Here is a 25,183-nt window from a genome sequence, read left to right on the forward strand (position 1 = left end):
ACACAACACTGGTGGTCTTCAGCAAATATTAAAGCATTTCTGTGAACATCTACATACGGCTTTGAGCTCGGGAGTGTTGAGGCAAACAGCAACATGCATAGGCACTTGCATTCGTTCTCTGATACCACCTATCGGGTCGTTAGGTCAATAGGCGACATCGATCTACAAGTGCACCTGATTGGCCTTATCCGCGCGGCACGTGCGCCACTCTTCTGCCAAGTCTGTTCGGCGGTGGCACACGGACGACCGGACTGGAACGGAACAGTCCCGGTGGCGCGGCTGCCGGGGCACCGTGATCGGCGATGGCTGCCCTTCATCATATCCGTCCTCGTTAAATGCACCGGCAGTGAAAACAACTTCTCGTTTTGTGTAGGGTTGTCTCATAGTTCAGTCGCCTGAGGTGGTGGAATCGGTTTGCATACAGCTGAAGTGCATGCTTGCTAATCGCGTGGTTTTTTACGCACACGTGTTTTGGTTGTACTTGTGTGGTAGTGCGAGTGTCTCACCAGTTACTTGTGATGACGCTTTATTTCCGCTCACCTGGTACATGGGTAAGTTGGGATGCTATAATTATGGACGGCTAGTGGGGCATCACTGTACTTTCGGGGAGCCTGAGCCCTCCCCCAATGTTGACTTGAGCCCCCCCCCCCCCCCCCCAACTCCCACCTCCAGCAGAGTCCCATGAATACATATGAGCAAAGAAGAAATGCTAGGCCAAATAAATACAAAACAATTAACTACTGGTGTACTTGATGGGAGGTACTTAAATACACCACGATTAGTATCATGCATATTTTGTGCGAAATAGTGTCCTGTACGTACCTACTGGTTGTGGCATGCTAGCTCCTTCATATGCGAAGCCAGCATGCAAGTGTGTGACAAGATTTTGTTTTCAAATGATAGCTCCTGGATTGTGGTAAAGAACAATTCACTGCAATATGCGACAGCTTTTAGAAGTACACCGGGCCCTGATATGAGTTAATGCATGTTTTCACACAACAGTAGCCAGTGTATTTGTCGCATAATTGTGGCCATTGTGGTTACATAACTCGATCAGCAACAGCGGTAGTCAGCAGTGATCACTTTGTAAGGTTTACTAAGATGCATTTTTGTTCTGTGAATTACGCCCCATTCTAAGCGTTTCACAAAAGGCAACTTTCATTAGCTTGAAGTGGGGAGTCATTCCTCCGCAGGAAAGTAATTTTGAATATACGGAACATTAAAGTTTGTTTTTTAATTAAGCTTCGAGGAAGCAAAGTCAAATTGCCGAAATATGGGGAGAAATAAGAAATCATGTTTTTTGGGTGTTGGTGAGGCCAACGTTTTCTGCTGAGCGCTCCAAAACCGATTTTAGAAAAATTGCTTCTTTTTTCCAGACCCTTCATGAAGATTAATGTGAATTTCATGTGACTGACAATTTGTGTTCGTTCCAGACACGGCGTCTGACAACCGGCCATGACAATCACATACAACGCCGAGGTTGCGTCGATAAAAAGCTTCGGCGTCTTTTGGAAGCTGTTGTGTCGGTGAGTTATTCTTCGGTGGAAGCGCGAAAGGGTGCGTGATTTGTTTGAGAACTCGTCGGAAGTGTAGCCGATATGTGTTTCAATTGCGTCATTGAATGACCTTCCGCTAAAGAGGCATTGCATGCTAACGCCAGCGCATCGCTTGGGTCGCTGAGTGTGTGGTCTAGTGATTATTGAAGGGGGGTCCACATTTGTCTGGGGTTTTGAACTGAGATGGCCAGTTGGATGATCATGAAATGAAATTCATAGCCACGCCCTGTTATGACTACTTTTTGTTTGGGAGTTTAACGCACGCGAACTTGCGCAGCAGACTTTTTCGCCGCGGCCTATTTGAAGGCCACTCAGACATGCATAACGTCATAGAAACGGCACGCGATTACCACCATCTGAAAAGTCATGAAGTGCTCAAGGCCAACCAAAATAATGATTGCCGAATCATTCGTGTTTGGCGTGCGGCAGCACGATTCGCGGCATCAATACACAACACTTGGTCTACAACCAGTTTAATGTGTTGGGTGCAAGCTTCGAACACGAATCACGTTTTGTGCTACATGGCACAGGAGTTTGGGTAGTGGTGCCAGTTATGGCGGAAATTAATAATGTACCAACTTAATAATAGTACCGTAATGGAACAGGTGAGTGCAAGTAGAAAAATAGAATTTCCCGGAAAACTATACAAGAACAGCACAAGCAAGGGCCAAAACGCACGCAGTAACAATATTCGGGTTTAGCAACACGCATCAGTTAACAAGTCGCCTCGGCAAGCCGCGGTGCTACCCGTCCACCACAGTGGCAATTGTGACATGGCCAGTCTGGCTGCGACTATGGCGTTATGAAATTGTGTTATTTAGATCAGTTTCCGGCATATAAAAACATACCAAAAGTGGCAAGTGATCTTGATGTCATCTTATAAGATGCTTGTTTCAATAGCTTTTGGCATGGAGCATTTTCTTAAATTGGACTCAAGACCTTGGTGAGATCTGCTTTTCATCTTCTACGTGCATAATTTGCATGGCTGAGGCTGCCGCGCTTTACAAGGTGTTCCGCATTTGAAGATATTGGGACAAGCATCAGGTATAATGAAATAAGCTGACTTATAACTTTTGGTAGGATTTAAAGTGCAGGAGACTGCTCTAGATAACACAATTTCATTACTTGGTAAGTATGCTCCTCACTACGTCGTCGTTTAAGTGCGTCATGGAACGTTTGTATGACGTGAGAGTGGTCGTCAAACTGGCCGTACGAAACTGGCAGCGTAGCGGGCGGGCTGACTCACTTGTAGTACTTGTCGAGGGGTGTCATGCTAATCGGTGCGCTGTGTGCAGAAACCAAATATCACAGTGCGCGTGTTTTGCCCCTTGTTGGCGGTGTTGTAGCACGTTTGTCCGTGGTTGTGTATTCGTTACTTGCATTCACATCCTCGGTCATGGCGTTTTTCTTAAGTTATTCAATTTCCAGTCTTATGTATGCCCACTGCCCAAGTTTCTGTACCATAAGCACAAAACGGGATTCGTGTTCGAAACTTGCCTGAAACGGCTCACCCCAGGGCAATTAAGGTCCGTTGGTGCCAAAAATATTGCTGACGCGCGCTGATCGCGAATAGCTCCATGATAATATTTTCGTGGGCTTGAGCGCTGCATGTCCAATGAGGAGGTTGTGTTCGTGTGACGTTACTATGGCGTCATGCACGCCTGGGTGACATTGGAACAGTCTGCACGAAATAGTCTGAGCAAGTTCGCAGGGCGCTATGTTCAGAAACCAGATGGTTTTAAAATCTTAAAACGGGCTGGCCTGTGAGCTGTACCATATACTCTCTTTAAAATGGATGTGTCAGTTCAAAACCTCGTACAAATGTGGAACATTGTCCTTGACATTAAAACAAGTGTTCCGGGAATGGGCGTGGTGTCAGAAGTTCGGTGCGTCCCCATCTCTTACCTTGTTTTGTCTTTCCCTTCAGATGGAAGGGAAGCATTTACAAGTTGGTCTGGCCAGATCTAACCCTTTACATCGTTTTATATTTTACCCTTAATATGTCATACCGATTCGCAATGAATGAGAATCACAGACAGTAAGTTCATGCGCATTGGTGTGAACAGTGAACGCGCTGGTATATCGCTCGTTGCTGACGTCCAAAACCATTGGCCACATTAACGCGCTAGACAATGAAAATGTCATGGTACGTGCTGTAGCAAGGCGCAAAGTAGTACGGTCAACAGACTGGCGTAATAGGACTTGAAATAGAAAGGGCTTATCCAGGCAAGCAGTCAATGCACGTTTGGTTGTTTTCCGTCGCAGCCAATGTTGCATATTGCGTACCTATGTCCATGTCAACGAGTGCTGGCCGCGCACCATGTGACTGGTAGCCACACTGGCCCCTTCTGGGCTGGTGGGCGGCGCTTTCATTCGCCAAGCCAACTGTGGTGCTCCTTTCTGGTGCTCTGGTTCGTCTCTAGCGTGCTGTTCCGTGCGGTTCAGGTCTGTTGCCCTGCCTTCCGCCCCAGTATAGGCCTGAGGGCCATTACCCCGGCAGTTGAGGAGCGTCTCACCGTTTTGCCTTGTGTGACCGCGGGCCGCCGTGCGCAGGCTGTTTGAAGAGGTGGCGAAGTACTAGCGCGAACTTCAGCACCTTCATCCCCATGTCGTTCGTGCTCGGCTTCTATGTGACAATCGTGGTGAACCGCTGGTGGGAGCAGTACATGGCCATGCCCTGGCCGGACTCACTGGCCGTCTACGTCAGCACCAACATACACGGCAACGTGAGTAACACCGCGGCGCACCGTCTGCGCCTCGTCTGCAGACGCAACTGACACCGTCTCTAGATGCACGGTGTCATCGGGAGCGTGAAAGCTACATTGGGTTATATTTTTATCATCTAGTGGTGTAATGTTCTTTTCCTTAAACAGCTGTGGGCGCGTGAATTAAACGTTGCACAAGCGTGCTCTCAAGAAATCGTTTACTCCGTTGTGTTTCCATTTTTTCAAAGACCCAGGTCATGATCCTGGTATTCTTCATCTGCCCTCAATACGGTGCCTTTGAACGTCTCATTTGTGGATTAGTGTGGCAACGGAAAGTGTGTCAAAATAGTTTCTACTAACTTCATAACTTCTCTTTCGTAAAACAAACATTCAAAAGCCATGCACTGGTACAGGAGGGGGGAGGGGGGGGGGGGGCTAAAAGATTCTGGTTCTAGTAATCCAATGAAACTGATCGAAATCCAAAAGCGTGCGCGCTGTGTGCAACGGCTAATTTACACACAATCTTCAAATGAAAGCTTGCCACGCACTGACGTACTGGATAGCATCATGAAATGGCTCTGGCTCGTAGCATACTTGAATAGTCCTAGCTCGGCCCAGAGATCGGAAAAATTACCCGTTGAACTGGAGTGTCAGGGAATATAGCTGACGCATTCGAGGTGCATGTGACAGGCACTGTTTATCACATATTCTTTACGTGATAATGATTGAAATCATGGAGCCTTTTGAGCCATCTTGCGTTGTCGGTACTCCTAACGAGAAGTACCCTTGTGAACCATGTGGAAGTGTGTCTAAGTCTAGTCCCACTCTAGCAGCACATGCCGCATCGTTTCCCCTCGTCAGCCTGCAAGGTGTGTTCACGCGACACTTGTGCTGCCGTCGCGACGCATGACGTTTGCGGGGATATGGAACAATGTACCGTGTAAATTATTGAGATTGAATTATAAAGATGAATGTGCTAGGTTGGAAAAAGGTGTGGTTTGCGTGTTTGGTCAAGGGTTCGTCCGGATGCCGCTTGGGTCAGTGGTTCTGAAATGTGCACTGATGTGCACGGGCACTGGTTGGGGTGATAATGTCACAAGGGGGGGGGGGGGGAGGTGAAAGCCAAATTGGAGTGGTTTTGTCCCTAATACACATGCCTTGTAGGGTAACACCTAAGAATCCTTGACACCATGATCCGGATATCGACACCTTCCGATCTACATCATATTTTTATTCGATCATGTGTCCTCTCATTGCGCGGGCATAATTAGGGGAACATTGGCTCGTAAGGCAGTCCGCTGTTGCAGAATTATGCGGACTTCAATTTGAATTTTGAAATGTATGTACTTCGAACCTTTTTGATAACTTGAATTTCTGGGCTCAGACTTCACGCTGGACAGCCCTTCCTGCTGAACGTCACCATCGCCACCACCCGGACGCCAACATCTGGACGCTACCATCCGTATGCCACCATGCGGCGCGAAATTCTTAGTCAACTGCAGAGTTTTAAGACGAAACGGCACATTAAAGACATTTGTGCGCTGCACTTTACGGTAATTAAATATTGGCTTAGGTGACATTATGTCTTTAGTGGTATTCTTAAATGCGGGCTTTTGGGCTGCGTTTTTGTCAAATACACATTTCCGGCTGGGTTTCTAGCTGTGACCCTACGGGTGAGGTCAATTGAAAAAGAACCGTTGTGGACGTCGCAATATTTCCGTTGTTCCGCATTCTGTTTACGCTGGAAATATGTATCTCTCAATTAATACTTTTGTCTCGTTCCGTAAAACATCGGTTAAATTTCCTTGGCACGCTCAATGTTTTAGACGCTTTCAGTCATGAAACCAGATGGAACCAGGCTTGCGTTTGATTCAACTCCACTGGATTGAATCGATTCTCACTCAGAATGATTCAAATCCGACTTATGATTAGAGTCAGGCTTTCTTTTCAGTGCTTGAGACTATCTGATGATGCAGGCGGATTGGCGTGCGTTATTTTGGCCTCCGTTCTGGATGAAGCAGAATAGGATCTGAATCTTGATTGGGTTTAACGTGATTTTAACAACTTGAAATATCGCCTGTACTAGAACGGTAACAACGGTCAGCATATGCAAAAATCGAAAGAGCTTACGACTAAAAAAGAAGAAAGCGCATAGGTTAGGCCCTGGGCGGGAAGGCATAGGCTACAGCGGAGCATGCACTATATATACTAAAAGAAGTATGAGACGACGAAAACTTTGATACTTTCCTCTGCAGTCGCTCATGGCATAGAATGCGGTGGAGAACCAACCTGACCGGTCGGCAGGAATGACCAATGATAGCTGCCACATGATACGCAACATAGCCCGCAGCTGGCTTAAAGCGCGGCACATGCAGTGGTTTGGGGGTGGTTTTCTTCTCTTGTAATATCATCCCGAGACCTTCCGCGTCATGAAGGCGAGGTTTCTGCGACATGGAGCACGGCCCTGTCCGTGGCCCTCTGAGCTGGGGTGGCCGTCGGGACCCGGCAGAGCACAGCACAGCGCTGGAGCACGGCGGGCTCCGCCTCGCGCTGAGCTATGATGGGCGGTCCGCGGCGCAGCTTCCCCGCCCGCACCGCTTCCCTGTATCAGCAGTGGTGCACGTCTTGTGTACACAGTGCCAGCGACGGACCATTAACGTCCCCGGCGCTCAGGCGGGAGTCGGACGGTCTGTGTAATGCCGGGTTCCCTCTCGACATGGATCGTCCGGGGCCCTCGTGCGTGTGTACCTTGGCAGCTTGCGAGCTTCAGAGGCGTGCCGCGTCGCATCCCGCCATAGAGACCGAGCCCTTTACCTTTGATAAGCTGCTTGCCGTCGGACGTGCGATGCTGTGCACGCGACGACGACAGCGCAAGGGTGCCAAGTCGTTTGTCTTGTTGGAGATGTGACCTAGTATCTGACGTTCTGCAGTCGTTCTCCTTGAAGGAGTGACCCCGCATCTGACGTGCTGGATGGAGTGGCTCCGCGTGGGATTCCGTCGGGATAGTGTGGATAGCTCTGCTCCCCACGGGGTTTGTCGCCGGTCGGCCTCTCTCAGTGTGCCTCTGTGTCACCTCTGGCAACCTCTACGAGCCGATTTCGGCCGAGAGCGGCGTCAGGTCGTCACCAGCCGCACGTCAGCCCTGTCGAGGTCCCTGCGCCGGGCCGGGCACTCGCGCCGGCCCGGCTCGCACTTGGCGAGCCGACCCGCCGGCGACCGGTCGGCTCGGTCGACCGGACGCCGATCACCGGCAGCCCCGCCGCCGCACCCGCCCTCGCCCCACCGACGCGCAGACGCGGCGGCGGCGGCGCCGGCGGCAGCCGGCCCACGTTTGCGCGCGCAGACGCTTCGGAGGGAGTGGTAGGTGGGCTCTCCCGTAATAGGCACTGCCGGACGTGCATCGAGCCGGCGTCCTCTGAGGAATGGCCCGCGCTCGTCGTGATTTCTGTACATGGTGTGTCGGCTCGCTGCGTCGTAACACTGTGGCCGAATGCGCCACCGGAGAACCCGGTGGTTGTCATGTTGCGCAAATATCAAGGCTTTGTAGGAATATTGCGGCATAATGCACATACGTTGGTGGAAAAGAAGATACGACATAAGCGGTAGTTATGCATGGGTTAATTTGCTAATGTAATAAAAATAATGCCAATAACATGGGCGCAGTTCCTTTAAGCAGCGACAAATGCATGGATTGTACGGCTCTCGTGATTTCGAGACGTAGCTCCTAGGTCTGCGGATTAAATCAGGCATTGATGGTCTACACCGGCGAAAGTCAAACGCATGTGCATTCAGCTGACCACATCGCCGTAGGTTCACATCCCAAAGTCGTAGACATTCCCAGTTTCTGCCGGCTCAAACTGGTCTGAACCGGCCAATAGCACACAATCGCTCCTGGCCGGTGCGGGCGCTCATCGGAGGTCTAATTATGGGCTGTGCCGTCGTCCGCGCCGGCTGCCGCCTTGCCAGAGGGCCTGCAACGCTCCCCACTGGCGGCCCCTGCCTGGCGCATGCTGACCTTGGCGTTGCAGCATCGCCATCTCCACCAGTCGCGAGGCGCCTCGGGTCCGCCGGATGGCGCGCCGGCATGGCACCGGCCGCCGTGAGGCGGTAACCTGGCCGGTTTTCAGGCGGGACACCGCGGGCCGGCGCGGGCCGGGCCGGTACGGCCGGCAGCGGGCCGAGCGGCGCCGCGTCGTCTCCGCACCCGATGCTTTATTGGTCGGCGCATCGGCGGCGGGGCGGGCGCCGGCCCGGGCTTGGCGGTCGGCGCGCCGTCTCCGCACCCGACGCTCTGTTGGTCGGCGCGTCGGCGGCGGGGGCGGGCGCCGGCCCGGGCTTGGCGGTCGGCGCGCGCTGGGACGCGGCCCGGCGTCGCTCGCCCATGACCTGCCGCTGGCTGGTGTGCGACCTCACCGTTGACGTTGGCAGGCGCGCCGTGATAAGTCGCGGGCCGCGCTCGACTCGCGTCCGGCGCTGCCCGCGCTGCGGGCCGCCGCACGTCGCCGCGGCCGCGGGCCCGTCGGCGGCGACGCATGTCGTGGCCGGCCCCGGGGACGAGCGGCCGCGCTGCTCCCGCATACTCCTGCTCGTGCTCCAGCTGCGCCGCGCTTCAGGCTGCGCCATAACCCGCCTCAAACCCTCTCGTAACCCGAGGTAATTGCTGGTCCGGGATTCGATACAGCCATTGCGGCGGACGGCCGGGGCCCAGCGACGGCCCCGGCTCAACGCCGCGGCCAGCGGCGGTCCCTGCCTGACGCTGGCGAGGCGATGGTGCGGTCTGCCCTTGACGGTCGTGCAGCTGCCCTGCATGACTGCCGGGCTGCTGGAAGACGGGAAGATGCTTGATGGCCGCGCGGCATTTGGTCCGAGCGCTCGCTCGCCGTCAGTCTGCATGGCCATATGCGTTGTGGGTCTGCCCGAAGCGATCATTTACCGGCAGGCGTTTGAATGCGGATCAGGCAGATCAGGCCGCGTACTATTGGCTGTGTGCGCCGTCAAGTCTGGCGACCCTAATGACCACAGCAGCTACATGCACCGTAAAACAGCCCCCGAAATGGCAATAAAGGAAGGCCTGCGGGTCCGGAAGCTAAATTACCGCTAGCGACTACGGAGAGGACCCTGGTGGGCCGTCTTGGCTGCTATGTCGCTGTTGCCACGGCCGGTGCCGAGCCGTTAAGAAATTCTGGCGGGAAATCTGTTCAGCTTTCAGGCAGCGTTTGGACGAAGGATTCTCCACAGCAAAATTGAACACTATTGGAGGGAAGCTGCAAGAAATGGCGCCCAACCGCGACGGGCTGTATATGGCGAAAAAGTGGTTTGAAAACGGCGACTGCTTTGATGGACTTCTGCAAATGTCAGGAATGTGTGTCTGAATCGTGCGGCGCTGACGTGCGTCACGGTGACCCGGCCTCTGCCGCGGCTCTGCCAGAGCCCTACCCAGCCAGCCGGCCGACCGCCTCGCCTCGCCTCGGCCTCTGCCGCGGCTCTGCCAGAGCCCTGCCCGGCCAGCCGGCCGACCGCCTCGCCTCGGCCTCTGCCGCGGCTCTGCCAGAGCCTGCACGGCCAGCCGGCCGGCCGCCTCGCCTCGGCCTGCTGTCTGCGGCTTCTCTGGGAAGCCGGAGAGTAAAAGGCGACTTCCGAGGACCGAGGCGCCTGTGTCATGCTCGGCGGCAGGGCAGCGACCTCTTACAGCCACCACCAGGCCGCCTTTCCTGGTCGCACGCAATGCGTGCGACACGAGATCAATTTTAGTGGGCAATTAATACAGGATGAACTTCCAAACGCGTCCGGTGGATGGGGGCGTAACCCTTCCAGCATCTGGGCGTTCGAGCCTTGCCCAAGCAAATCAACTTGCCCCGGCGAAGTTAACACTGTTTTCAACGCCGCGGGTCGTGGCCGGTTATTGGCGTCAGTAACCGCCGCCTGACCCGTGATATGACCTCCAACATGCGGCGGAAATAGTTCCACGACATATGGTTGATGTACCTGGGGGAAAGCCGTCTCCAAAAGCACAGCAGTTCGTCCGTCCCGGTAAGGGCGGCTCCCCTTCTTGTCGACGTAGCAACATCCGGGAGAGGAGGGAAGGGAGGCTCCCCTTCCGGGAAGGGAGGCTCCCCTTCGACGTAGCAACATCCGGGAGAGACGGGTATATGATAATCGATGACACGCGCCTCTGCGCTCATGTCGCGCGGCTGCACAAGTCGTGGTGAGATGTTTATCTAGCAACAGAGTCGTGCGTCGCAATTGTTAAATGTCCATCTGTGCTGAACGTCACAGTGGTGTTCATTGGCCACGACGTGTTCAGAGAGCTTCACTTCGAGGCCCGCTACACGCCCATCGCGACGCGTGCCGCGACTGGCACCCTGTGCCAGTGGGTCACGATCGCCGGTGACGCCATCTGGCAATGTCGCCCGCGGCATCCAGCGCCAATGGGGGAATTGGGCGCTGTTGCTACAGACAGATAGCTACTTTGGTGGCGGCCCGCCTCGTCAGCCGTGTGGCGTGATGTCGACGTCGCGGGTGCCGAACGCCGCCGGCTTCGCCCGTCGTGCGTGGTCGGGTCGTTGACTGCTGCCGCGGTCAGCTGCCGCTGGCGGGCGGTCTGTGTCGGCCTGCCTTGTTGCTCCGCCCCGCCCGCCGAGCGTGACTCCAGGGCTTGGCAGCCTTCCGCGCGAGAAGCGGACACCTGTGATGTGCCCTGCGCCCACCTCGCTCGGCCGGGCCGCGTTTATCCGGTGCTCTCACGGCTTTGTTCCTCGGGGCTATCACCGGAATGGAGGGAAGTGGCGGTTTCGACCATCTGTTTGTGCGTTCGTCGCGGTTAACTGTTTGTTGATGGCGGTGAAGTGCCTGCTGGCCTTGCACGAACTTTGTGCTGGCCTTCGTTTTCCGCTATTAGGTGTCGCTCGGGCGCAATTTATGACTCGCACCGCAGCAAACACAATGCCCGCGGTTGTTTTTTCCTTGGCTGCGGACGGGCGACGGGGATAAATGAATCACCAGGCTTCAGACTTGCGCCTGGCTTTCGACCGACTGGATTGCATGCTGGGAATGCTTGGAATGGGATGCGTTGTCCACCGCCATGTCCGTTTTGGAAGATTATCGCAACCCCTAATGTTTGCAAGCACTGATGCATCACGACGCTTAATGTGTCACACCGCCTGATGTATCACAGCGCCTAGGGTATCAAAGCACCTAATGTTTCATTACCCCTAATGTCTCGCAATTCCTTACATATGACACGTACTGAATCAGAGCACTTCGTATCATAACTTATAATTTTTACATAACGCCGACCGTATCGCAGTCTCCCTGATGTTTGCAACCCCCTATTGTATCACAACTAGTATAGATTTACACCTAACGCATCACAACACCTAGTATATCATAACCCCTAATGTATCATAACTCACGATATCAACTGACGACGCAGGCGAGGGCTGACGATTTTTGACCGCATCGAGTGCGGCTGCCCTGGGAAGGGGGCTTCTACCGGGGCTACCGAGCTGTGTATGCATTCGTGGCGCATGCTCGTGTCGAACACAAGGACAGCCAGAGCCCAGTCCAGAAACCTTTTCCCTTCTCGGCGACAATGAGCAGTCACAGCAAAAAATGCATCGAGAACCATCTTGGACATATAAACGCCTTGGATCAGGCGCGCAGCCAGAACCTTGGCAAAGGGTGAAGCAGAGGAATGACAAATGACCCCTGATAGCGAATAGTCGTCCTCCCCCCCCCCCCCTCCACCCCCACAAAAAAATCATCGGATATGTCTCATTTGTTAATGAGGGCATGATTTTGTTCGATTTGCTTTTCATGTCTCCGCTTCTATAACCGGAATAGAAGCCAGAACCTGCTGCGAGGTAGATTCTGTCTGAATTGTGTGGTAAATAAACTGAAGAAATCATGCGTTGAGCGATTTCATGAACGAAATACCGGCGCTCTCCATTTTACAAGGCTGCAGTGCGCTCTCTGAACCGACAAAACTCAGAACCTTCGTCAGAATTTGTGTCTGGTTTCTACAGAGATATAAGGTAAGGCGAATATGGTTTGTATATCGAAATGTAATCTGTATTAGCATAGCCAAGCCACGTTTGTCTGCAGATGTCCAGCATTCAGTCAAAGTCGATTCGAGATGCGTATTATGCAAAGTAGTTCTGAACATGAGCGCTCGCAAACCTTTGAAACAAAAACCATGACGCCAGGCGTTGCGGTCTCCATGGGCCGCGCAGGGTCGCGACATTGACCGTGACATGGACAGTGGCCCGGCCCCGCAGCCTGAACCACTGAATACGACCTCCGGCCGGCCTTTCGGACCCTTTGGGCCCTCAAATTGGACCTTTCATCGTAGGTTCCGGAGGACCCTTCGGCCCCCTCGGAACTTAAGAGAGGACCCCACCATCCGAGCGGGGAAGTCCGGCTCAGTGGCCGATTTTTGCGGCGCAAGGTTAACGCCCCGCAATGCTCGGCGCGGTCCGTCCCGCCCTCTGGTGCTACTTGACATTTGCGTGCAGTCTTCGGACATGTATCGAGTACAGCGCCGTGTATGGCCGCCTGCGGTCAACCAATATGCGTACAGCTCGAAATACCTCCAATTTGTCTTGGATGAATCTCTCAGAGGACCTGTGTAATCTTCCATGTCGAAGTTATCAGTATTAGTCAATGTAGACAACCACCTCGCTTGTCGAACTTCTCTCTCCTCCACATAACCTTCACACTCCTAACTCCTCCACATACCCCCCCCCCCCCCCCCCCCCCACTTGCCCCCATGGCAGAGCGCCTCTAGCCCTCACGGGCGTGATGCCGATTGTATCAGGTACGCAGCAGAACCTGACGTCGCCTTTAGCGGAGACGGCGGGTCCAAGTCCGGGACAGAGCAGGACTGGTGCTGCCCCGGCCCGGTCACCAGTCATGCCCGTTCACTGTAGGTCATCACTGCTGACCTCTGTCTGGTGACCGGTCAGGGTTTGACACCTTAGGACGGATGCAAAACATGCTGGATACTTGGGAAGTTTTCACGAAAGCCAGTAATCAATGGTGTTGGGCAGCTGGCACAGAGTTAAGCCAACCTTTTGTCTTCTCGGTGGTGGCTGACCCGTTTCTGGCGCTTCTTTCCCTTTGATCGCTTCGGCCCCCTGGAATCCTTTGAGTGGGTTATTTCCCTATTTCAGCTTACCGCTTACAGGTAGGTAAGGTAATGCCAGGTGATGTAAAACATATCTTGTCTCCTCACCCAAACGTCAAATATTTACCCGCCTGGATAGGAAACCGCGTTCGTGCTGGGGCTGACGTGGGCAGCTACTATGGTTATCCCATAAAGGGACTGTGCCTTCCAAAACATTTTTGTGGTTGCCGTTAGTACCGTCACCATCGGGGCTTCAAACGCACACAACTGCTGCGGCCGCATGGCGTCACCTGCCGCTCTCCCTGGTGGCGGCTGCATCCGGGGTCAATAGAAAACTTTTGAAAACTGTTGCCTCGGAGTGTTGAATGCAAATTCCACACCGACGGCCGTGCTGAGTTGGTGTTGAGGAACGCACGGGATGAGGCCACTGTGACGAGCCATCGGTCCGGTTCGCGGAACGTCCCGTCCGTGTGGGGCGCCTCTGCTGACCTGATGACCTTTACTGACCTTTTGGCGTATGCTGACCTGTTGGCCGTCGCCAGCGTAGTGACATGAGCAGGTCTGGTGACTCGCTGACCCTTGGTGGCAGTGTGACCTGTGCGGACCGGGTTACTCGCCGCTCTTGTGACCCGCGCTGAAATTGTGGCATACGCTTAGCGTGGCTGATCGGGGGAACTCGCGGCCTTTGCTGACCTGGTGACCCGTACAAGCCTGATGACCTTATGACCTATCCTTATCTGTGACCCTGGGTGACTTAATGACCTTTGTCAGCCTGGTGACCAGCATTGGTCCGGTGCCGGCAGGACGATCGGGGCCGTCTCGTCCGACGCACCATCATGCGTTACGTCAACCTGGCATTCGTCTACACCATGTCCCAGGTGTGCACGCGCGTCAAGAAGCGCTTCCCCACGCTGGATCACCTGGTGGAGGCAGGTGAGTGCCGCCGACCCGGCTCGGGTCTCGGCTGTGGAGCTGGCGGCCGATACGCAGCACCGCGGGGCCGTGAAGTCAGGGCGGCAGCGGCAGAGTCTCATTACGTGCTGAGATCCCTGGATTTGGTTGTGGTGTTTGGGGGCGTTGTATGTGGACACCCGGCGCCTACCACCGAGTTGTGTGAGATGACGGTCTACGGGCCGAAAGCTTTTGCTGCTTGCGTTTTACTGATATTTAAAAACAAGTTTCCCTGTCCTTTCGGACTGCTATCTAATTGCTGTCATACTTCGCTGCGGAGTGGTGTGAAGCTTGGCGTTTCAGTTGGCTGCCGCTGCTGACCCCGCGTAACAAGCGATGACGAATTTGTTATAACCTGGGATGTTTGAGCTTGCCTGCCTCGCGTCGACCAATTTCTGTTGGCGGCAAACACCCTGCGCTGTTTTTCTGTTGCAAGTGCCGATAAGTCGTTGACGGTATGGATCAAGTGAGACTAATGGCAATAATGATAATTTCATTTTAGATCGGTTCATAACTGAATGAACCCATCTCAAATGAAAGTGGATTTGATCAGGTGGTAACAGAAGCTGCCACATTATGTCCATTTTCTGTGGGCAAGGTTTTTGATAACGATATCACTGACACCGTGCCCGACAAGTCCGCTGTGGGCACGTCGATTGGCACCTGCTTCGCACGCTCAGACGTCACTTCCACACCGATGGTAGATGCTGCGAAACTTATGTTCACTTAAAGTTGGTATGGAATTGATATTTAGCGTCACGTGAACTTTCCGAACCGAAGATGCACTCTTGTCGCCGTGTTACAATGGTGCGGAGAAAATGCACTGGAAATGGTCTGTTGACAGGCCCGGTCGCTCCCTTAAACCTCAGATTAGCGCCGTCGGCAACCGTTGTTAAACTGGCCCCGATTGAAAGCTCGCGAATACTCATCATCACCATCCTGTCGTCTTTCCAAGCCGATCGCGCATTTTTTGTTTCATCCTGGAAGGTTGGTAACTGAAAACACGTAATGCGATTTCTGGGGGGGGGGGGGGGGGGGTCGTGCGTGCGTGCGTGCCGTCCACTCGCGGTGGGATGAGACCACGGTGCGGGGCCAGATGGCGGCGATGCAGGCATACGGTCGTTACGTGTAAATATCATCTGTGGTGAACGCATTCCAGCCAGCTCCAGATGCATAGGCTCCAAATTACAGCCGTCTGTGCCCTCCGACAGGTATCATGACGGAAACGGAGAGGAAGATATTCGAGATCATGAACAAGAAGACGCCGCACCTCAAATACTGGATGCCGCTGGTGTGGGCCGGCAGCATCGTGACCAAGGCCCGCAAGGAGGGCCGCATCCGCGACGACTTCGCCGTCAAGACGCTGGTCGACAGCATCAACGCCTTCCGCTCCGGGCTCGGCAACGTGCTCAATTATGACTGGATCTCCGTGCCCCTCGTGTACACGCAGGTGAGCGACCCGTGGCGGCCGCTCAGGCCGGCTTTCGGAACGCGGCCGTGACTGTGCAGTGATGCAGTCGTGACCGTGCACTGGTACGCGGCAAGCAAAACTCATGGGAAGCATGGAGTGCGGTGACGAGTAGAATGCACGGTAGGTTTCCGACGCTTCTCCAGCAGAAACCAGTTTCTGCCGCTTTTAACATCAGGTCTCCACCGTGAGCTGCTACGGAATGAGGCCGTTGCCGGTTCGTCTGGTTGATGGCGTTACGAGCTTTAGAGCGTTAAACGGGCCCTGTTCAGCGCGGAGGCTGGTCGATGATAGATTGTGATAATGCTTGGGGATTGACGTCTCACTGACTGCCACGGTCATTTCGAGATGAATGCCTGTATTAGGTATCATGTGGGATACTATGGTGGCGTGGCAGGGGCACGAACCCAAGACCGACAGGTCCAGAATCGAGCGCCCTAACCACTATGGCACCACCGGCCTTCGCGGACTCATTGCCATGGTGCTGACGGATTCTACTTGACTGCAGCAACCAGCAGAATTCCGCCCGATATGTTTGCTTTTGAAATAGATCGGTCAGCTCGCCTCGTCGCGCTGTGCTTTCTGTACCTCTGGCGACGACAGTGGATACATGTAGGCGCTTAGAGAGTCCTGTCGATTTCGCCTTTCTTTCGTCGGGGAAATATTCAGCCGTAAGTCGGATGATGGCCACGTGGGAGCGTGCGCGTGGGAGCGGCCACGTGGGAGCCGTGCGCGCCCCCAACCACTATCCGTTTCGTCCCATGCCCGGCTGAAACTGCATCATGATGCGCGTTCGCGGGACACTTTCTGCTCCATGTAGCCGCATTTGATTTGCGAGAACGTCGGCTGCACCAGGCGGTGGATCTCGCGCCTCAGAATGAACGATATCTGGGCAGAGGCGCGCACCCGGCCGGCTTTGGCTGCCGCTTGTTCGCCAATCAGGCTGCCGGGGTCCCGTCAGGGTGCTGATCTCTGGCGGTGGTGGTAGTAGGGGGGGGGGGGGGGGGGGGGGGGCTGTGTACGAAAGGGATAGCCATTCGTCACATCCTGGGACGGGCTCAGGAACGCGAACAAGATTAAGTTGCCCGTCATCTTAACAAAGGTTATAAGGCATTACCATTTCGGTGGGTGATGGGCTTGCGAAATGGCGTGACCGAGACAACTTAATCAAGCGCCGAGAGGATGCAAAATATCGTGGCATAGAACGGACACGACTTGGAACAGCCCATGTGCCAGCCCAGGCTGCACTGGGTTGGATGGGTTATGACACTTGGCGTTCGTCTGCCACGCAGGCGGGCAGATTTCGGTCAGGTATGCTCGGAGCGGCCCTCAAATCTTGCGTAGCTGCGTGGCCTTGGCCCGGAAAGCATGGTTGCACGCTGCAAGGAGTAGGGTCAGCTGTACATTTGGCGCAGCTGGCGGGCGCCGGAGGGACGTCGGGCCCCACCGCACCCCACCTGTAGTCGCGGCGATGGCTGGCGCCTCCGCTCGCCTCGCGCATGGCACGCGCACAGCACTATCCTGTATCACCTGCGGCTGGCGCCCGGCCGAGGGTGGGAATGGCCGGCCGGGCACGCGGGCGGCACTTCCGCGCCAGGAGCCCCGTTGACATAGCATGGAGACTCCGAGTCTGGCTGCGCTTGGCGCTTGGCGCCTGGCGCCTGGTGCCTGGCGCCTGGTACTCGGCACGGCTGATGTGCGAGCTTTCGTGTGCTGTTTGTTTAATAACGCTGAATTGGCACCCTCTTTCGAATTAAAGGTGCTTGAAGAACGCCATGGGTGTGAGATGGCTCCCATCCTTGCCAACACAATATTTTTAGAACGATTTTGATGGCAGCTGGCGGGCTCTGCAGGTCCGATGCTGGTTGCGTCCCTTGCCGCTCCTCGGTGCTCGCTCCCCTTTGTTCCACACCTGAGTGCACGGAAAGCGGACAATAGTTCGGAGCGGGTTGGCTCAAGTCGCTATGGCACAGGGTAATTGGAAGCAGTACCCGTGGTCAAAGTCAATGAACAAATATTGATCACAAGACGCACTCATTTGCCTCGTTTATGAACGCGCCCTGCTTTGAGTGTTGGTGAATCTGTGCTTATGTTGCAAGGTCGGAATTTCTCCAAAATCTGTCGGCAAATCAGGTTCTAAGTCCAGCCACGTCGCCGTACACCATCGGTTAAGGATACAAATGCACCTGGACTCATAACATGCGCTCGGGTGGAGAATAAATGTGAATCCCCGGAAAAATGGTTGCAGAATGTTTTTCGAACGGCGCGGCGTAGCCGTGCGAAAATTTTGCATAGCTGTGGACAGTTGAATAGCAGGTGGTTTGGTATAAAAAAATGTAGATATACCATGTAAAGCCATTGACCTACGGCAGGTCAAAGTCAGGTCATGGACTGAGCGAACACAATTTTCTGGAGGAAATTGGTCGCTGACCGAAAATAGTTCAGGTCAACATTTTGTGTTAAAAACATACTGCCTAGCGTAAACTTTGACGCTTATTCCAATGCAAAAATCAGAGCAGTCTTGTATGTTTTGGGTCACCATGACCTTCGGAAGGTCACACAACGTCACTGACCTTAAATGGGCACTAGTCACCTTTTGCTCAGAATAGGCATCTAGGTTCGCAGCGGTTGCATGAGAAGGTATGGGTGGGGGGGGGGGGGGGGGGCGGGCACCTTGGTTACTAATCTGAAATTTGACTTTTAGACCTTATTTGACCCGAAGGTCATGACCCAGAAACCTGAAATTTTGAGACAAGTGAATTCACGCGCGGTCCAACATACCCTGTGCATATGACCATCTAGCTCTCATTTTCTGAGGTCTCAGGGGCGTCTATTGACCCACCCCCACCCCCACTCCACCCGAGTGAAGGTTATTTATTCAACCGCCCTCCCCTTTTCTTCTTTCCCCCCCCCCATCTGTGCGTGTTAAGCTCGTACTCAGCAGTCGAGAGAGAGAGAGAGAGAGAGAGAGAGAGAGAGAGAGGAGAGCGAGAGAGAGAGAGAGAGGAACGGAGAGGAGAGAGAGAGAGAGCGGAGCGGAGACGGAGGACGGAGACGGAGACGGAGACGGAGACGGAGACGGAGGACGGAGACGGAAGACGGAGACGGAGACGGAGACGGAGACGGAGACGGAGACGGACGACGGAGACGAGAGACCACGTCGGCGGGCTGTCGTCTCCCGGCGTGGTTCTCGTCCGCCGAGCCCGCACCCGCCGGCTGGCCCCTGATGGCCTCCGCTCGGACAGTGATGAACGCTGCTGATGCGTCGGTCCGGTTGCAGCAAATGCTGGGTACAGCTGAACGCCGTCAGGGACGGAGCTGGCAGGGTGCGGCGGCCTCCTGAGGTTGCCATACGAGCGGTCTGAATCACAGGTACCAGTTGGCGCGGGGGTCCGGACCGCGGGCCGCCAGCCGCGACACTCAGTCTCCCAGTCCAGGGCAGAAGGCGAGCGCTCAGACTGAACAAGCAAAGCTACGGAGGCTTTGCACGCCGAGACATTGAAGCTCTTCTCGTCGTTGTGTGGTGGGGCAAGCGCTCCACGCCCTCTTCGCTTATCTTGCATGCATGTCTGGTTAGTATCCAATGAGAATCGGCGTTAGCTACGTGCGTAAACAAATAAGCAAACACTGTTTCGAAACCGCCAAAATGGGCTAGATGCATTAGCACCCTGCACTGCTAGGAGTCTTGGTCCGCGTTTCACTTATTTGTTGGAAGCATAGATGCATAGACAAATGCACGTTTCGTGAAAGGGCCTGAGGAGCGGCAGATTTAGCATGAACACGTCTGACGCATGAAGTGAATCGGTAGTGTGGTTCTATTTTGGCGAGATACGACGCACGACGCATCAGATCTGACATCACCAATATTCCACAACCGGCGACGCGATATAGTCTGTCGCAAGGGGCTTCCATGCGTCGATAAAATCGTTTCGGTTCGCAGGTTCCAGAGGCATCACAGCATTTTTTGAAATGTGCGCTTGAATGTAGATCGTTCATTTTCGTGAGGAGGATACGCTATAGGTGGCGGCCGACGTGTTTGGTGTACATTGGAATAGCTTTGCTGTTGGTCATTGGTTCTGTTGATATATCCGGTTTAACACCGGCATAGGACGGCTAATGGGGATTCCTTTCGACGGCGTGGACGTGTCACGGACGAGTTAATTAGTGCACGTGATGGGGGAATACATTTGGGGGCTCCTTGCCGTCCGTCATAAAATATTGCACCGTGTGCGCCCTATGCCATGACCGAGTCGTTAACGGGTGCATGCCATTCCTGATGTATTTTCAGCACACAGCAGAAGAGAGCCACGAGAGCCACATCAAGCGTTTGCTTTCAGAATGTTGCAGAAGATCGCCGGGTGTTATCGTCGCCACAGTCAAACGTGTTCTGCAAGTATGATGTTAATCCCTTGTTTGCCATGTTCCTGGCAGGCCAATAATGCAGGGGTAGGCCGGAGATTGCTCACGTCAGCGCCGAACCGCCTGAAACCGGTTCAGACCCGATCCCGTCGCATTGCGGATTAGTGTTCTCGTATCGCATTGCAACGGCTCGCTGCCATGGCCAGCCCCACTAGGCTGTCGCCGGGGACCTTGTCGGGAGCGGGATCCCCGGAGAATCGTGCACGCTGACCAACAGGAAACGTCTTTGGATTAATGCTACGTGTCCGAATCCTGTATATTTGGACCATTTCCCTGCAAAATGTCCCAGTGACTAATGCAAACGTCTTAGCTCAGGGAGTAAAGCACACGCCCCCCTCCCCTTGTGCTATGTCCCAGGGTATCACAACTCCCCATTTTTGACTGATGAAAATAAACGTGTTAGCGCGCCGTAGACGTGCGTTGTTTGCTCTGTTTTATAACGTGGCACGCTTTCAATCTGTTTTATAACGTGGCACGTCTTCAGTCTGATTATTTGTTCGTGTCTCCGTCGCTTTTTAACTTTGGTCATTTAGTTACGTGCATTTTAGCGCATGTAAGAACTTAATCAGGGTAAGGATGGGCACGTGCCGCCGGTGCCCCACCTCCTTTGAATACGCCGCTGCTCGTGGTACATTGAGTTTGGTGTGTGTTTCTTCACGACTCATTCAGGTTTGCTGAAAGGTTGGACGTCCGATGTGCGCGCCCGGAACAGCTCAAACGTTTAATTTCACATTGCACGATGCATCTACGCTATACAACACAAGCCGATGTGTGCCTGACCTCAGCTTCATGGACCGTCGCCGGACACGGTGATACTGCGGCGCCCAGGGGTGCAGCCGTCCCCAGAAACGTGACCCGGCCGTGTGACCCTCGTCCGGAGGGCCCGCGACCGCGCGGTATTGATCGCGCTTAGATGCCGTCCTGGCGTCCCGCCCGCCCTGACCCGGTGACCGCCAGCGCCGCTATTCAGCACCGCCGGCGGATCATGTACCGCTGCACCAGGGCGCAGTCGAGAGTGTGGTTCGCCGCCCTCGCCCGCCAGCGAGATATGTGGTCGCGCCGGGCTGCGTTGAAAAGCGCTCCGTTCGATGATCCGGCTTCCCCTCTGTCCGCTGCGTATTCATGCATCTTTGGTGTAGGCGGACGCGTGCTCAGTGATGACGTTTGTGGTGTGTAGCGACGATGGACGCCGCAGTGTACGCCTGCAGTCAGTGTCCCCTTGGGCAAGTGGCATCCATCGCGGGCTGCAACGGGAATGCCCTTGTCTTCGAGTTCGTTGTGAAAGGTCGGCGGGTGAACGTGACCTGGCGCCTGGTCCTGGTGACAGTGATGTTTATGTTGGGCGGTGGCCGTGATGCTGATGATGGGCGGCAGTAGAGATGTTGACGGTGGCCGGTGGCAGTGACGCTGATGCTGGACATGTCCTCCACCCCCAGACTGTCACGCTGGCCGTGTATACTTTCTTCATGGCGGAGCTGATGGGTCGGCAGTTCGTGGACACCACAGACTCCATCGACCTGTACGTCCCTATATTCACATTCCTGCAGGTAATGCGCCTGCTGTCGCTAGTGTATGCGTCTGATATTTTTTAACTGCATGTGTGTACACTGATACGAACGATAGCATTTATATCAATCGTGGCTGATCTCAACAGTCATTGTAATCTGTAAATGGCAAATGGTTGACAGAACAAACAGAGGCACCGGTGAGGAGCGTGCCTGGTTTTGTGAGCATTCATCTCGCAGCAAACAGATGCAACAGAATGTTGGTTCCGGGTGCTCATGTATACTGTACGCCGTGCACTGGCGACCCGATGTGGTGTGCACCGTAGTTTTTGGTTATGACGCAGCGAGGACCGGCTGCCTCTGACGGACCGCTGTCGATAAGGGCGCTACTTTCGATCATTGTTTGCGTTGAAGACGGAGAGAAATGATCTGGGTCACAAACAGATTCGGATCTTGTCACAGCGATCGGTGGGCAGATGTTGTTTCAGCAATGCATGACGCCTGGGAGACGGTGGTTAGTGCGCCGGGGGGAGATGCCGCTGACGCGCGCAGTCCGTGGGAACCGGCATGAACGCGCCGGCTGCTCCGTCGTTGCAGTGCACCCCGGGAGACAGCTGGGCATGGCGCGCCAGAGACGCTGCGTCCCGGTTTCGAGTTGTGTATCCGCTGCTGCCTTTTCCAGTTCTTTTTCTACATGGGCTGGCTCCGAGTGGCGGAGACGCTCTTCAATCCCTTCGGCGACGACGACGACGATTTCGAGATCAACTGGATGATCGACCGAAATTTGCAAGTACGTCTGGCGAAGCGCAATCGGGAGATGACGTCACAAATAGCTGGGGACGCACACTTTAACGGGACATTAATTATCTTTCTTTATTGTAATGATAAATATCTCTACACGTAAATGGATTAAATTCGCTGGCACATGCTCATACCAATCCAGGGTATATTCGGAGCGATCCGGACGACAAAAATATTGCGTTATGATGTCATCGATGCCGTCATACCCCCCCCCCCCCCCCCCCAAGGGATTGTGTGCCTTCTGGTATGAGCAGCGACCCGATCGACAAATATTCTGTTAAGCAATGCGAAATATTTGACGCATGTAATCTTTTTTTCCGTAACCGGGTCAACGTCGGCGCAGTAGGCTGATTGGTGACCAGGTTAGTGCAACTATAAAACTGATCACGGATGAAGAGGCGGCGTGTCATGCGTCACAGACAGCGCAACTTGCAGCTCTTACGGTTTTGGGCACGCGTAAGGCATGCGCCAAGCATGCTGTCTAAAATGCGCAACTATTGTCACGAATATTACGACAGTGCTAACAGAAACCGCGTCACGGCGTTGTCACGTCAGCGGCCGTCGCGTCACATTGGCCGCTCCGTCAGAGCTCGCGGCGTCTGGCCGGCCTGTCTTGTCCTCACTGATGGCCGGTTCATGGCGCCGCTGCTGTGCCCCTCTCGTGCCGCCGGCGCTGCATGAGACCGGAGAGCACTGACGTCATGTTCACTGTAGCGTGGTTTCAGACCCGGTGCGCACTGATGTGACGTTCACGACAGTGTGGTCTGAGACCCGGTGTTCACTGCTGTCACGCTCGCGACAGCGTGGTCCGAGACCCGGTGTTCACTGATGTCACGTTCTCGAAAACGAGGTCTCGGACCCGGTACGCACTGATATCACGTTCACGACAGCGAGGTCTCAGACTTGATTTGTTCCCCCCCCCCCCCCCCCATTTTCGTTCTATTCCTTGCCAAGTGTCATCGACGGTGACTTGGCATAGCCAGTGGCCTATTCAGCTTTACAGAATGTCTACCTGTCACACATGGCCACTGGTCGTTTTGCATCAGTTTGACATTGGGCTCAGCTCGCGAGTTCTGGAAAACCGTATGTCATCGCCTGTTGTGGTGCTGCATGCACGGCTTAACTGGATCGATTGCGTGCCAGCCGCGTCGTAGGTGAGTCCTGGGTGACAGCTGACCATGCGCTGCATCTCTCAGCCGTGATGCGCCGGCGCGCGGCATCAACCGGGGCCGGCGACAACTCTGTGTTGTCAGCATCACACGGCGACGTCTGCAGGTGCCGCCGTGTCACGCGCGCCGCGCCTGCCGTCGCGACGCTCCTCACGGACCCCTGGCGCCGCCGCCAGGTGTCGTACATCATCGTGGACGAGATGCACGAGGATCACCCGGACCTGGTGCGGGACCAGTATTGGGAGGACGTGATCCCGGCCGAGCTGCCCTACACGGTGGCGTCCGAGCAGTACCGGCGCGACCCGCCGCAGGGCAGCGCCGCGCAGGTCGAGGTGAGTCCCGTCCGGGCCGCGGCGGCGGCAACTGTCGCGGTGTTGGTGGCGCCGACGGCGGGCTGGCGACGGCGGCGGGAGCGCTCAGCCGACTCGGCCCTGCCCGGCCCGGTGCCGCTTCATCTGGACAAGGCGTGCGGGCGTCAGGCGCCTCGCTTGCTTCCTTGACACGTGATGTGGGCAGGGTCAGGTTGTCGCACGCCTCCTGCCGCGCTCTCAGCTAGTGGTCCGCTCGCTGGTTTGCGCCTTGGTCACGCCGTTGCAGCTTGCTCTGATTTCGGGTCGAGAGAAGTGTGCCCGATGGCGGTGACCTTGGTCCCCGTTTGCATAACGCCGTTTGGTGTTCGATCGACTGAGGTGCGACGCGGGTGGGGCCTGTATGGAGCGACTTCAGATTTACTCCCTGGGATTTTTCGTTCGGTAGAGATCTACGCTGAATTTGCTTGGTTATGTGGCGTGTCGTCCTTGTTTTTATTTGACGTGCGTCTGTTGGTATGGCGGATGCACATTTGTTAGTCATATGCATATCCTGGTTTTTGTTTGAGTTGGGTCGATGAAAATGATGGATACATATTTGCTACGATGGTGTAACCAATGTAACTTGTATTTGTGTGGGCATCCGCTGGGGGTCGCCCATTGCTCCGGGCCACGGGAGTCAGCTGGTGTGGGTTGATTTGAACTCGGGTCACCTCGAAGGGTGGGGCCCGCACCTTTTTGCGAAGGCAGTGATGACCGGGCGGACGCCGGAGCGCTGACGCCGTCTCCTGCGGCCTTCTCCAAATTGCACATGGGCCCGGCGCGCGAGGCAGGAATCGCCGCCGAGATGCAATGTTCAGCTGGACGGTGGCGGTGGTGATGCTCTTCATGGGCCATGGATATGGAGGTCTCGTCGCCATTATTGTATCGACTCGTCAAGAATGTGGTAGAAAATCGCTTAAATAAATCTCAGCGGTTATTGGACCATTTAGTACGATAAAGGTACATTTGTCTTAAAGCGCTGCCAATGTAACTTCGACGAAGAGGCTATAGGTCCAAAAGCGCAAAAGGGCCCCAAACTTTTCAGGAGCCAGCCATATTACGCGCAGCGCCGTAAACTCCGCCGGCGAGGTTTTAGTATTGCACTCGTGGCAGTTTGAAGTTGCTCGAGGAAACC

At 54.8% G+C, this 25,183-nt stretch overlaps 1 protein-coding gene across 1 annotated transcript in view; it reads left to right on the plus strand.

Moving 5' to 3' along the window:
* Window positions 1-1,433: 1,433 nt before the first annotated feature.
* The window catches only part of LOC119092150 (bestrophin-3-like), a gene marked incomplete at its 5' end in the record, with an annotated part of 30,771 nt that continues 7,021 nt past the window's right edge, over window positions 1,434-25,183 (plus strand). The window contains 9 exon segments of the mRNA XM_037215125.1: window positions 1,434-1,526; window positions 3,484-3,594; window positions 4,110-4,134; window positions 4,136-4,282; window positions 14,189-14,318; window positions 15,548-15,786; window positions 21,660-21,770; window positions 22,411-22,518; window positions 23,875-24,030. Of these exon segments, the coding sequence (XP_037071020.1) occupies window positions 1,456-1,526; window positions 3,484-3,594; window positions 4,110-4,134; window positions 4,136-4,282; window positions 14,189-14,318; window positions 15,548-15,786; window positions 21,660-21,770; window positions 22,411-22,518; window positions 23,875-24,030 (1,098 nt within the window).

The sequence above is a fragment of the Pollicipes pollicipes genome, unplaced genomic scaffold, assembly GCF_011947565.3.
Source record: "Pollicipes pollicipes isolate AB1234 unplaced genomic scaffold, Ppol_2.1 Scaffold_3447;HRSCAF=4054_pilon_pilon_pilon, whole genome shotgun sequence".
Lineage (NCBI taxonomy): Eukaryota > Metazoa > Arthropoda > Thecostraca > Pollicipedomorpha > Pollicipedidae > Pollicipes > Pollicipes pollicipes.